This window comes from Eulemur rufifrons, chromosome 20 (genome assembly GCF_041146395.1).
Source record: "Eulemur rufifrons isolate Redbay chromosome 20, OSU_ERuf_1, whole genome shotgun sequence".
In the NCBI taxonomy this organism is placed as follows: Eukaryota; Metazoa; Chordata; class Mammalia; order Primates; family Lemuridae; genus Eulemur; species Eulemur rufifrons.
In genome coordinates this window covers 32,640,296-32,654,920 of record NC_091002.1, presented here as the reverse complement: position 1 = coordinate 32,654,920, position 14,625 = coordinate 32,640,296, and the positions used below count along the sequence as shown (strand labels likewise).

At 38.6% G+C, this 14,625-nt stretch overlaps 1 protein-coding gene across 1 annotated transcript in view; it reads right to left on the bottom strand.

Annotated features, from left to right (window-relative positions):
- Nucleotides 1-8,546: 8,546 nt before the first annotated feature.
- PLCB4 (phospholipase C beta 4) overlaps nucleotides 8,547-14,625 on the bottom strand; it is a 209,894-nt gene continuing 203,815 nt past the window's right edge. Inside the window, exons 35-38 of the mRNA XM_069495811.1 lie at nucleotides 14,504-14,561; nucleotides 13,979-14,065; nucleotides 10,874-10,910; nucleotides 8,547-8,720 (exon numbers count right to left, since the gene is read on the bottom strand). Coding sequence (XP_069351912.1) covers nucleotides 8,632-8,720; nucleotides 10,874-10,910; nucleotides 13,979-14,065; nucleotides 14,504-14,561 — 271 coding nt within the window. The 3' untranslated portion in view covers nucleotides 8,547-8,631. The remainder of the gene's footprint in view (nucleotides 8,721-10,873; nucleotides 10,911-13,978; nucleotides 14,066-14,503; nucleotides 14,562-14,625) is intronic.

The window sequence follows — 14,625 nt, the reverse complement described above, 5'->3', positions numbered from 1 at the left end:
ATCCTGGGGCCCCACTCATATTCCCTTGGCCCGTCTCCCATAGCTTCAGTACCATCTTGTTCATGCTGATGGCTTCCTGCCTCAAGCACTTGTGACTCCCTTCTCAAGGGTGTTCTCTGGCCCCAGGAACTTGCTTAGCTCATGAGGGGCAGGAGGGCAGGCGGGAAGTGCTGGGGAGTTACTACCCCCCAAGAGCAACTCTCGTCCAATCAGAAGAGACATTTGGAGGATGAATACCCCTTGTCATCACTTTGGTGTGGGACCATTCTGTAAAGCATGCTACACTGTCCTTCACGGAGTCCCCAGGAGGACTCTGCCCATTGCCCACAGCAGTAACGTCTCCATAATTATCCCTTTATTGTTTTACCTCCATCCCCACAGCCCCTCCCTCTGTTTTCTGGGATCACCTCCCAGATAAAATATTTGTACTAGGCCGGGCACGGTGGCTCACGCCTGTAATCCTAGCACTCTGGGAGGCCGAGGTGGGCGGATCGTTTGAGCTCAGGAGTTCGAGACCAGCCTGAGCAAGAGCGAGACCCCATCTCTACTAAAAATAGAAAGAAATTATATGGACAGCTAAAAATATATATAGAACAAATTAGCCGGGCATGGTGGTGCATGCTTGTAGTCCCAGCTACTCGGGAGGCTGAGGCAGGAGGATCCCTTGAGCTCAGGAGTTTGAGGTTGCTGTGAGCTAGGCTGATGCCACGGCACTCACTCTAGCCTGGGCAACAGAGTGAGACTCTGTCTCAAAAAAAAAAAAAAAAAAAAAAAATTTGTACTCAAATTCTTGTCTGAGATTCTGCTTTTTGGAGAACACACACTGAGACATCCAGCATCATTTCATTGTCTTCTTCTTCAGAATCATACGGTAGCACTAGGGCTTGGGAAACCCTGGGGAGTCGGGGAGGCCCCCACTCCTCAGTCCCAGAGGTCACTGAAGCCCTTGTTTCTGGTCCATGCCAGCAAGGGCATGAGCTCCCTGTCCAAGGCAGCCTTTTCTCTTGGCAGCTACCTTCCTAATATAAAGGCTTGCAAAGCAGGAGAAACCAAGCCTTGTAAGCAAATAGCCTTCCCATAGAGGTTCTGCCACTTCCTGGGCCCTGGATTTCAGAAAGCCTGTGTCTTGGAGGGCTCCAGGACCCTTTATTGCCTCTCCTCCACAAAAGCTAGAGAACTGTGTTCCCATTACTCTGCCCCTCAACCTCTGTCCCTTCCCTCTTCTCCTCTGCAGCCTAAATGGGCTGGACCTAGAGCTGGCAAACTTTCCCTGTAAAGGGCCAGAAAGTAAATATTTCAGATGTTGCCGGCCATACAACTAATTAACCCTGCTGTTGGAACACGAAAACAGTCAGAGGCCACTTGTCAGTGGATGAGTGTGCTCCGTTACGATTTTATTTAAGGACACTGAAATTTGAATTTCATACCATTTTTATGAGCCATAAAGTACTTTTAACTTTTTCCCAACCACATAGATATGTAAAAACCATTCTTAGCTCATGTACCATACAAAAGCAGGTAAGAGACTGGGTTTGACTCCTGTGCCAGAGTTTCTTGGCCCTTACGCTAGACTTTCAAGAGCAAAGTTCTGTTTAGATTTCATTATCCTGCTGAGCTCCTTTTGGATTGTTAGTATTTAAATCAAACCCAATTAATGGTGGGAATACCTGGAATGTATTAAGGTCTGATATATTAACAACAAACAAATCCTTCTAGGGCAGGGAAAATATCCCTGTGCATTTTCCTCATAGCACCTCATTTGATGGCATACATGAATTAATTTATAATAGCACGAAAAGCATGGAGCTTATTATTTATTCTTTACTGTGCTGAGTGCTGTGCTGAAAGGCTCACTCAGTCATTTCCTTGTTTGAAGAAGAAATGATAAAACCTATATAAACAGGTTGCCATGATAATTGAATGACATTTTTGTCTTTGGCAATGCTCTTTGTTAATTGAAATTGTAAATTGTCAGGACACAAATGAGATATTTTATTAAGGAGATAGATAGCTTTAAAGAAACAAACAGAAATTCTAGAGGAGAAAAATTCATTGAAGAAAATATGAAACACATTTGAAATCTTCAAGAATAGACTATACCAAGCAGAAGAAAGAACCTTAGAACTTGAAGACAGGTCTTTTGAAATAATCCAGTTTGACAGAAATAAGAACAAAAGAATAAAACAAGAATGAGCAGAGCTTTTGGGATGTCTGAGACTACATAAAGTGACTGAACTTACAGATCATTGGTATTCCAGAGGGGGAAAAGAGATCAAATAGTTTAGAAAACCTATTTAAGGAAATAATCAGTGAAAACTTCCCAGGACTAGCAAGAGATTAGACATTCAGATATAGGAGGCCCAATGATCCCAGGCAAATACAATGCAAAAAGGTCTTCCCCATGGCATATTATAATCAGAATGACTAAAGTCAGTGAAAGAATTTTAAAATTATCAAGTTACCTGTAAAGGAAACCCCATCAGACTAACAGAAGACTTCTCAGCAGAAACCTTACAGGCCAGAAGAGAATGGGGTGGCATTTTGAAAGTGCTCTAAGAAAAAACTATCAGTCCAGAATTTTATGTCTGCCAGAATAAGCTTCATAAATGAAGGACACATGAAGTCTTTCCCAGAAAAGCAAACTCTGAGAGACTTTGTCACTACTAGGTCAGCCCTAGAGGAAATGCCCAAAGATGTCGTAAACATGGAAATGAATGTTTGCACATACATAATGAGATATCATGGGGGGACCCAAGTTTAAACACAAAATACATTTATGTTTCATATACACCTTATACACATAGCCTGAAGGTAACTTTATACACTATTTTAAATAATTTTGTGCATAGAATAAAGTTTGTGTTAAGTACTTAACATGTAGAATTTTCTGCTTGTGGTGTCACATCAGCACTCAAAAAGTCTTGGATATTGGAGCTTTTCGGATTTCAGATTTTTGGATTAGGGATGCTCAACCTGTATCCCATTGGCCAAAACAAATTCTATGGTCAAGCTCAGAGTCAGTGCAGGAGGGAAATGCCAAATGACCCAGACATGGGTAGGCAAGAAAAATTGGGGCTGTTAATGCAATCCATCTACCGTACGAGCACAGCCTAAAACTGTAATTGCAGATAGTTTTTAAAAATACTGCATTACTAGTGAAAAACAAGTTGAAAGTGTAGAGAATAAGAGGGGGTTTCTCATAAATATTTGGTCAATGAATACAGTTAGCTCAATGCTGGAGATATGTCCAACATAACTGTGTGGCTAGGTAAGGGAGTATAAGTGAATTCATAATACAGTGGTATAACCTGTAGAGCTCACTATGCTGTGTTATAAACACCACACCCCAACAGAAATACCAAGTTTTTTCCTAAGGAAAAGCAAAAGATAGAAGTGTAAAGAGCTGTGTGAGAATTTTGAGAAAATTAGACATTGCTTGAAAAGAGTAAACAACGAGCATTTTGATGGATCCACATAACATTTCCTCATTCGCATTATACAGTGTCAAAGTTCAGAAGTGAATAATGGTCAAATTCTTTTCCCCCTCGTTTTGTTTGGTACATTCTGATTCACCTGAAGCTACTGGGTCATGGTGGGAGTGATTAGAGATACAATATTAAATTGGCCTCCATTGGAAGATTTTTCCAAATTTTATTGTGGTGGAGATTCAAACATTTCCAGGATGAGGCAGCTCAGGGACTGCCTCTCACCACGAATTTCCAAGAAAGTAATGCTAGGAGAGGAGAAGAGTGGAAGAACCATTGTATCCTTTATCGAGATAAGCGCAGACACCTATTTTTCCTTTTAATGTAAAAGCAACGATGCTGCTATTTTTAACCATCTCCCTGCTCCCTCCCCTAATATAGTTTTTCATTATTCTAACTTATGGAGCAGAACGCTTTTCATGAAATATTATTAAAGAAGATGGCTCATAAATATTCATCCCAGGGGCACCACCCCAGATTTATTATGACATTAAAGAAGCAATTATTAAAGTGTGTGCTTGAGATTCTGTTAAACGCCAAGCTCAGAGAAAAGTTGCAGAAAAGTGTGGTCTTATGTTAGATTTATCCTAGTGATGATGAAGGAGAAGCTATTTAGAATTTGGAATGAAGTATCCCTAAAATAACCTCAACACTAAATAATACAGGTATTCCCTCTTCACGCTCCATAATCTCTTAATATTGATGGGTCCCCACTGTTAAATGCCTGCTGGCCACCGTGATAGTCATGCTGTTGTAAAAGAATGCCAACAGTAAGAATTAAGAAAAAATGTTTTTCTCATCGTAGGCTTTTATGCAGGTTTTCAGAGACATTTCCTGCCCAAGAGGCCACATAGACAGTTACACCTCACAGAAAATAATTTAAATAGTCATTGATAGTTATTGATGACCTGTTCTTTGAAAAGCAAAGGAACAAAGCCTGAAAAGAAATTGATCTGGACTGGGGGAAAACTCTTAGGCATAAACAGCTTCTAAAGTATAAATGGATAAATTAAGAAGCGCAGATTATTCCTTGCCTGGAAGAACGAGAGAGCTTTTTAGAGATGGCATTTTTGGAGGTTGCTTTTTAAGGACAGAACATCATTATGTAATGTGGTTAGAAAAGATGTGTGCTATGTGTGTGTTAACAGAGAATAGTGATAAATTCAGACTGGCTAGGTGAGTAGGCAGCTTGGGGCCAGAAACTGAATGCTGTTATCACTAATTTTAACATTTTTTTAGGCAGTGGATAGGAATTCTGTTATTTACAACCAGAATGGTAATATGATTAGAAGTGGCATTTGGGAAGATTAATCTGTGTGTAGAAAGATTTGAAAGGCAAAGAAATTGAATTTAAAATTCTGGGTGTTAAGGAATGAGAGAAGTTGTAAGGAAGGAGAGGGAAACTTTGAAGAAAGGGAGAATTCATAGGTTTTATCTAACAGATTGGGTGTGGGAGGGGATGAGATGAAGCAGAACAACATGGCCCCAAGGTTTAGCACTGGTTATGGACTATTAAAATGAACGGGAGGACAGATGGAGAAAGGGTCTCTATTTTTTGTTAATTACATACAATGTGCACACGGGCCATTTATTTAACTCTTGACAATCTGGGAGGAAAAATCAGAGCCTAGGGAAAGAAAGGTCAAGGCAAGTTACAGATTTGAGAGAGATGTAGAAAAGTAGAAATTGAAGGCATGTGATTGAATGAAACAGCTAAGGGAAAACATATAAAAAGAATATTCTCTGAGTAAAGATGGTGAAAGATAGATTTCTTTCCCTCTTTGAATTGCTTTCTGGGAAGCTCATTGCTAAATTTGAAACCCAGTTGTAGAATTGCTCCTTAAGCTCACATTTTCTAACAAAATGAATCTCTTGTACCCTGCCCTATCTGTAAAATTTGCCCCCCTCTTTAAGGCTTGGGCTTGAGAAGCTTGTGTAATATTTTTGGAATATGCCATATTTCATGAACTCCAAGTTGCAAATATTTTTCTTGTAACATCTCTGAAATTGAGATGTATCTTAATCATTGGATGGCATGTCACAGTTTAATTAGCAGTGTGTTTTCATTCTTTGTGATATATAAAATAATAGTACATCATATAATCAATGGTGCCTTAGATATGATGAAATACAGTATTTCCCAATGTGTTTCTCTGTCTTGGCAATCTGGCTTTTCCATGAATCCTTTTATGCCCCTCAAAGGAGAAGAGCAATCTACTTAGGGAAGGAGAAATATAGCACTGTATGGTTATTTCCAACCAGTCAGGAATGGGCAGTTGAATTTCTTTTCTGGGCTGAAAGGAAGGATAAAGGTAGGAACTGGGACTCAAGTGCCCTGGCTCCCAAATTGGAACAAAAAGTCCTGAGGGTGGGAGAAGCAATATGTAGCAGGAACCCAAATAGTCTTGGGGCCGAGTATAAAGCATGCTCACTTCTTGCTTCTTGGGGCATAGCTCTAGAAAATTGCAAGCCTCCTGGATTTAGTAGCCTTGTGGTGTTGGAACAACATGGTGCTAGTAGCTGACAAGTGATCAATGGAGGCATTTGGAGCTGAGCTAGTACCTCTGGTTCCCCCACAGCCTAAAATGATCCAGAAGTTCTGCATATCACAGAAGAGACTTGGCTGAACAGGGAGGTTGAACCACTGGTGTGGAAGAGCCCCCTCTGCAGGGCTGCAGGAGAGGGTGGTCAGGACCTACCCAACAGCAGGAAGACCGGACACTCCTCTCAACTGCCAGGTGGGCACACGAGCTACTCCTCACACTCAGATGCCATCTGGGGAAAGAAGCAGGGAGAGTTCCTGAATGGAGAGGGACCTCTAACAGAGGATTAGACTCTAAAGTAACTGAATATGTCCCCGAAATAAAGTGGTGTTTTTTTTTTTTTAGGCTGGAAGACATTGAGGTACTTTAATTGGCAATTAACTTATTTTTTCTCCATAGTAAGTGAGAATGTAGGAGTTGAATGCAATATGACCTTAAATGGCAAGTACAATGCATCTTTTTGTTGCACATTTGAGCGGTGTGTGCATTTTAATTCTACCACAATGGAACCCTTGGAGGATGATGTCTCAAATACTAAAAGGAGACACTGTTGAAGAAGGAACTGATTCAGGATATACACTGGAAAGTATAAATATTTATGGTAGTATAGGAGAATAAAAAGCCAGAGAAGAAATGATCAGAAAAATGGGAGAACTAGAATTACCTCTCAAAAGCAGAGACAAAAGGGGACGAGTGATGGGTTCAGTCAAGTGTTTTAGAATGGTGAGCCTGGTTGAGCTCTTGGAAGAAGCCATCTGATTCGATGAAGAGAAGCCATTCAGAATATTTGGAAATTGGCAATCCGAAAAGTAGGGACATTTTATTAACCATAATTTTTCATGAGATGTTAGTGCTGAAAGATAGGTAGTCTAACTCCCTTGTTTTACAGATAAGGAAACTAGGAACCAGAGAAATTTTACAGAATCCAGGTCAGACAACAAAAATGATAAAAAGGAAAAACATGTATGTTATATCTGAAAGTTAACTAGAATCTGCGTGTTTTCCATCATTTGGGGGAAAAACACGTTGGGGGCTTGAATAAGTCCCCTTTAGAAGTAATGATAAGTTCATTTACATGAAAAAGGCAAAAAGTTTACTAGGAAGCATCTTGGGAAAAAATATTCTGACGAGTGTTACATGTGTTTTAATTTTTTATTAGAGAAGTTGGAAGTTTAATTTCAATATTGATGGCATCATAATTTTCTCTGCTTTGTTCAGAGGAACACACAGAATCAATTTGTACAAGCATATACAACAATTCAGTTGGTGCTATGTCCTAAAATCAGTAATCTGATTAGTTCTAGACTACCGGGCTTCCATGCGCTCCTCTCGGCTTTGGTGGCATGGCTCAATTCCCAGCGGAATAGTTTTTCATGCACTGTCTGCAACACAACTACAGCAGGCTTAAAGACCATGCAGATTAACACTGTAGCAAATTGTTTTGATATTTAACAGACATAAAAAGGTCATTTCCTGATATGAAATTCTGAAAATCTGCATATATATTTTTGTGTAAAATTAAATTAGTTATGTATTTTTTTTTCAAACTAGAACTTGAAGTATCAAGAATGCCCACATAATTCATATACACATATATATAGACTTTTTCATTATGCTAAAAGTCTTGATAGTCAAATTATATTCTGTGCCATACGTTTATGTAACCAGTATTTATTTGGCATAAGGTTAACTGTGTCTGTACGGATTAGTCTTAATTGGTGCTTGTGTAACATGCAAACATAGTTCTAGTATTCCTGTTTACTAATCTTGTCATGTGGCAATACTTAGATGATTTTGCTCTATAACAGTGTGAATCAAGGAGCATAAATACTTTATACATGGTCACATTTACAAACGTTTGCCAACAATCACTTCACAATCTTTATGGTGTAATAGCGAATTGGATTATCTGGAACCTGCAGAAGCAATTCCTATAAAGCAATGTCAGATTTCAACGTTCTTAAATGTGCCCAACAGAGTTCCCCTTTGAGTACTGATGAGTTTTGGCACAGGTACGCTGTTCTGCTATATTTTTCTATTGTTCTAATAATTTCCACAACTTTTACAGGAAATTAGCTTCTTATGGCATGATAGAGACATGGCACTTACTGATGAGGTAACTTAGATGTAGAAAAATTTTGCAAAATTATTTGTCTAGCAGACCACCACTTCTGCTAATGAATTTGTAGACAGAGTTCTTGTTTCTCCTAGTGCATGCACTTGCTATGAAATTGCTAATGCACTGTTTTTTGCTGCAGCTCAAACATGTCCTAATGCATCACAAAGCAGAGTTGTTAACACCAAGCTCATGTACTTGTGATGATTACTGTATAGCAAACATGTTTAAGTTGGATTATCAGTGGCTAAACTCTGCCTTATTGGAATAGCAAATTTTTGTGGATTGGTAGCTACTTTGGGTTTGGCCAAGGAAGTTCAATACTCAGACTGTTAAACGGAAGTGTGTAAGTCATTCCAAGTCTCTGTGGCTTCAGGTATCATCTTGTTTACACAGAAAGGAAACATAAAAGAAAACCGCTTTTGTCCATGGCGTTTGTGTTCAGAAGTTTGGGAGGGATCTTTTGATGCTCTGTGGTTTTGCTGCTTCAGTTGGCATTTTGGAGTTTCATACTACTGTTGCTGGTCTGCGGTCCATCTCGGCTTCCAATTTCACCATCTGCTGCATCTCCTTCGCCTATAACATCAGAAACATGGCCTTACATGTTGAAATCTTTTCCCCAAGGCACTTAACAATCCTGGCCTCTCCTCTCCCATAAACATGATGCTGTCACTACATCCTTACTACTTAAGGTGCGGTCCATGACCAGCAGCATCTGCATTGCCTGGGACCTTCTTAGAAATGCAGAATCTTAAAGTCTTCCCCAGACCTACTGAATGAGAATCTGCATTTTAACAAAATCCTCGGGAAATTTTTACGCACATTGAAGTTTGAGAAGGACAATGCCAGGAAAATCACTTGCTACTTAGACTGTGCCACATCCGACTATTTAATGTAGCTTCTATTGCCTGACACAGTGCTTTGACTATGTGTAGATAATTTAGAGTCAGTGTTGCTTATGTACAACTTATTCCCCCAGCAGCCTGGAATTTAATTACGAGTAATTCCCTATGAATCTAATTGATGGAGAAGTTCAGGCGAGAGCATATTACATTGGTTTGGCTGGAGTGTCCTGTAAATGGAATGCTACAGGAATATGTGGGGTTCCAGGAATCATATTGTCCAAATGCTATCCCTGTGGGCTCTTACTTCTCTGGGATAATTAATTTTTTACAGACTACCAGGAAGTAAGCCATGGTGAATTCAATCTTGTGAATTAAGACTGTCACTAAGACAACCAGCTGTTTCAGGAGGAAGAAAGGGGTCCAATGAGGGGAGGGTCTGGTTATAAATAATTGCTTGGCAACATAGGAAAAAATCATAACAGTTCATTTCAACTTTTACTTTCTAACTGACAGCTTGGGCGCTTTTGCCTAACCCAATGCGTAAAGTTTACCTTTGGAGGAATGAGGAATCACCCCTTTCTTTTTTTAGCGATGCACCACTTTGAAATAAAGGGCATTTAAGAATGGAAACATGGGTATACGAAGATATAAATCACAGGAAGATTCTGAAGTGCTCCGGTGTTACTATTCATGTCTGAGTAGGTATTCCAACTAAATGGAAGGTCAGTGGGAAGGTTTAGTCAACTCTGCAGATCATACTAGAAGCATTTAAATCTCCCAAATGAAGTCCTGTGACAAAATTAGTTTAACCCATGGACCATACAGTGATTTTCTTCTTCTTATTTTTGTACTTTGGCTTTAAATTTCATTTTGGTGAGGTTGGATACAATAATACGAAAAAATTATATCTTTCTCTGTAAATTTGGGATGGATGGTTTCCTTTACCCACATATTTTTTTTTTTTTTTTATGCCGGGGGTATAACAATATTCTAATAAAGAAATGAAGAAATGGAGAAAAATATACAAACATGAAACTATGACACAAACAGTATTCATAAGGGATGACAGTGAAACGTTATCAGCACTAGAAATTAAATACTTCTATGTTCAGTAAATAGTCATAAAAGATTCTCTATACCTCTCCCTCCTCTTTAGCATTTTAAGGACAATATTGAACACAATATAGAAGGAAGAATTATATGACATTAACAGACTATTCCAAGAGCCAAGTTCTTATATGAGTCCGGTGGCCATTCATTCCCCATTTGCCTGAGACAATTCCAGTTTATGCCTGTAGTCCAGGGCATTAAGAACAGTGCTCCCTTTTGCTCTCAAAACTATCCTGGTGTGGACAACAAATTATATGGTCACCTTCCTTATGAAGGATGATTAGGGTCCTTAGCAGACAAGACTCAGCAGAGAGCATGACAAACGTCATTGTATAATGTCTCTGCATGCACATCATAACACTCCATCGTTAAAAACCACCACTAAACTTTTAGTGGGTGTTTTAGGAATTAGAGTCATGTTAACATTTTTAAATGATCCGACTCTGTGACCCAGTCTTAGCTGTGGTCAGGCCACATGACAACTGTCTATCACGGCTCTTGATGTCTGAGTACGTCTTCATTACCACGACCTGTTTCCCAGATGTGCAATTGGAAATGCTGGCTAAAACATCATCAGAAATATCCTCTAAAGATTTGGGGCATCTAGGTTTGAATATTACATCAGAAATCCAAGCATAAAATCGCCAAGCTTTTAAATCCAAACCCTTCAGATATTAATTAGTTATGACCAGACGTGAATCATAACCTGCACCGAGAATACTAACGTAGTCGAGAAGGAAAGCAACGTCTTGCTTAGCAGGGTTTCAGTCCTACCTTGCGTTTGGGACACTGCATGACAGGATTTCAAAAGCTGTTTGTACAAAAATAGTAATGTCAAAATTGAGTCATACATACAAAACAAAGAAAATAAATGAATATCGAAGTGAATTTGAGAAATGAATGTAAAACCATATACAGAAAAGCAAAATGCTAAGGATAAAAACATGTACACACCCATCAGTGACAAACTTTCCCCTAGTTGATCTCAACAGAAAAAAAAAAAAAAAAAAAAAAAAGAAAACAAAATAATTGATGCCTGTCAGCCCAGTCTGTGCCTCTCTTCTGCGGCAGTGAGCCAATAACCCGACATTTAAGCAAAACCTTTCACCTCTCTTTATTCAATAAGATTGATGATAAAAATCAATTTTTAAGACTTGAGTATGACAGTAATGGAGTCATTAACGTTTGAAATGGTACACGCCAAGATGGATGAGATACTGCGTGGTTGGGAGGTCTATGGAAAAACTGAAGTAGGAAAAACATCCCCGACCTTCAGAGTTTTTAATTAAGTGAATAATTAATTGGCTGACCAAGTAGGTAAGGCCATAAAGTGGCTTACAAAGGACACATGAGGTTAAGCTCCAGAATTGAGACCAAAACATATCGACAGTTGACTTGTTTCTACCAGTGCCCCCAACATAGGTCGAGTTGATAAAGTAGAGCAATTCCATGCCTTGCTTTGGAAGTGGGGATTTGGGACAATCTTTGGGAGTAGGGCCATAGGAAAGCAGTAAGAGACCTTTGAGGGAAATATTATGGGAAAATGTTCAAATTTATCTTTGGCTGAGAAATAGAAAAAAAGTCTTGGGATTTAATAATGGTTTGGAAGATTGTTTTAGAAGTCCGGAACTGTCTGGAGGCAGGGAACTGTTTTTGCTAATGAAATGTTTACCTGGTTATGGTGGGAGCTCTATAACCCAGCTCTAGACCTTGCCTTTCTTATGAAGGAAGGAAAGAAGTAACTGTGTCTTCTGCACTGTGCCTACAACAGTCTTGTGCCATACAGAGTAATGGCGAACTGAGAGCTTTCTGACCTTTAATTGCAAAAAATTATATACTAGAAAGATCCGGGCTTGAATTTGCAATTGGACAGGCCATATTTGTAAAGCAAAGCTTCACAAAGAAATTTAAGTCCAAATTCTACATTTGCCGGAAGCATCAATATGCTATCTTGAGTTTCTTTTCCTTGAATCTCATTAAATCTTTATCAAGTCTCAAGCTTTTTCATGTTCTGTGCTTTCCTAAGCTTCTGTGACTCAAAGTATCAGTTGTGGGTGGTAGACATTAAAAGGCATTACATGAATTTTTGGAACAAAAAGCTAGCATCTTCCCAATACGATCCAATCAATGCTGCTATCACTAATCCAGTATTTTAATGCAAGAATTCTGGTGTGGTTTGGATTAGCCATGTATTAGGATAAAAGTGATATTTTTTAATTATGTACTTTGGCTGTGAAACTAGAAACATGAGATAACTGTATTCTCTAGCTCTGATATACACCACTATTGTAGTGATGAGTAATTTTGAGCACATTTACATTCTTTAGTCGAACTTGTTGCTAAGCAACACAATAATTTCTAAGTAGTTTCTTAATTTAGTTAACTAAGACATAACTGTGCCTTACCTTTCATTGTGCCCTTCTAAGGAGGATTTAATAAAATCTTCTACAAGCCATCCTTTTCCCCACCCATCACTGAATCACTGAAGTAGATTCGAAAGCTTTGGAGACAGTGGCTTTACCCCTATGCCTGTCCCCATTTCCCCCCAGGAACACTTTCGGAGAGGTGCTTTATTGGCAAAAACATAAGCTAGGTAACTTGTACCAGAACATGATGTGTCTATGAGTTGGTCAAATGAACTGGACCTATGGGACAGTAAACATGTATTGTCCCTCTCGGGGATCAGGGGACTTAGTCATGAATAGAAGTGTTTAGCTGAAAAGGAAAATGTGAAACATAACTCAGAAGTATGTTGATGAGTAAAACTTCTGTCCACCAAAAAGTAAAGAATCTGAAACCAGAAGTTAGATTTCTGTGTCACCCAACTGCAATACAAAAAGATTTTATGGCTTTGTTTTACTCTCTTTAAGGTACTTTTTTAGTATAATTCCTACTTAAGTATTCTTCAGTGGGAGCCATTTACTTATTAAAAAAATCACACATCTTAAACAGGATTGCTTTATGCATGGGAGAAAATGGGAAAGAACCATGGAGCACAAGTATATATTTCATCAAAACCTCTTTACAGTTACTAAGTTGAATTATCTTGAAAGAATAACTCCCAAACCAACTATAGCTTAAGAGTGAAATTTGAACTCAGAGAGACAGAAATTTAAACTGCTCCTGAGGGTCATGTTGCCACATAAGCTAGAGGCATTTCATCAAGTTGAACAGACAGTGTTGAAGGCTGTTGGGCTGTAGCCCATTTGGGATGGAGCCCACCTGTCCTGTGCTCCAGGTAAAAATACATTTATCTTGTTGTTGGTATACACCCAATGGCCTAAGTCAACAGTTGGCATTTGTATAACTCTTTATTTGTATTTTTTTTTATTTAGAGTTTTGCCTTGCTGGGAAAAAAGCACGAAGAGTATGTTATCCACTCATGCTCAGGGGTTTGTAAAGTCACGGAGGCTCATGCCCTCAGATCCCACTGATAGACCCTAGGAAGGCTTTTAAACTTTCAGATTGAGGTTGAATTTAGGCAGTTTCTCTCATGTGCGTTTAAACATATTATCAATTGCCTGTAGGTTACAAATTACAAAACTCTAAGTGAAAATGGAGAAATAATTTGTAACCTCTGATTTTCATCCTCTCACTTTTAGTAATGTCATTCTTAGAATCCCCATAGTACATCCAAATGATGACTTTTTATTCTTTTTTTTTTGGCACAGCCACATTCCTGTTCCAAAAAAAGGTACTTTCTTTTCTTTTTGGATAAAATGGAGAAAATAAAGCAATGGGCAGCACATCCTTCTATTCACCTTTCCATTACACTACTCAGACCCCTGGCTTTGGCAGAAGGGTCACTGTGGGCCAAGGCACGTATATCCTGAAGCTGGCTGGCTGTCTATATCTTTTCATGTATTTTAGGTAAAGTACCTGCTCATTCTGTTTCTCTAGGAATTCTAAGTGTTCAAGCTGGACTTTTTTCAACTGATCCATTTCTTTGGACTGCTTCATTGCGAGCTGCAAAAAGAAAAAATAATTCTGATAAACTTTGGGTTGTAATCTTAAAACTTAGGGATGTGAGATGGGCTATAAGTTTATAGTTTAAGTGAAGGAGATAATAATTTTAAAAAAGTAAGAAAAATAATCTGAAAACTGGGAGAGTTTAGACTCATAATTCTTCCTGGGAAGATCTTTCCTGCTAAAATCTTAGAAAATAATAGAGTATATACGCATGACTCAAACTTGTCTTCATTTTCTGTATAAAATGATGCCAAATCATTATTGTAAAGATTTTAGTGAGAGATTACTTTAGCTTTTAGGGAGCAGAGAAGCTGGAATGTTTAATGTACAGAAAAATCAAATAAAGCAAATTAGCTAGAGGTATGGTATCTAAGCATGAGTTACTGTTTATAGTATTCTAAAGGAAGAATGCCAAGGAAATTATAAAATACTTACTCTCTTTCTTTCTTCCAGAAACTTTTTAGTATTGCTGCTGTTTAACTCCCTGACTCGCCTAAAAATAATGGGTACAAATAATGGTTGGCATGACATTGAATGGAATTAATATTATATCAAAT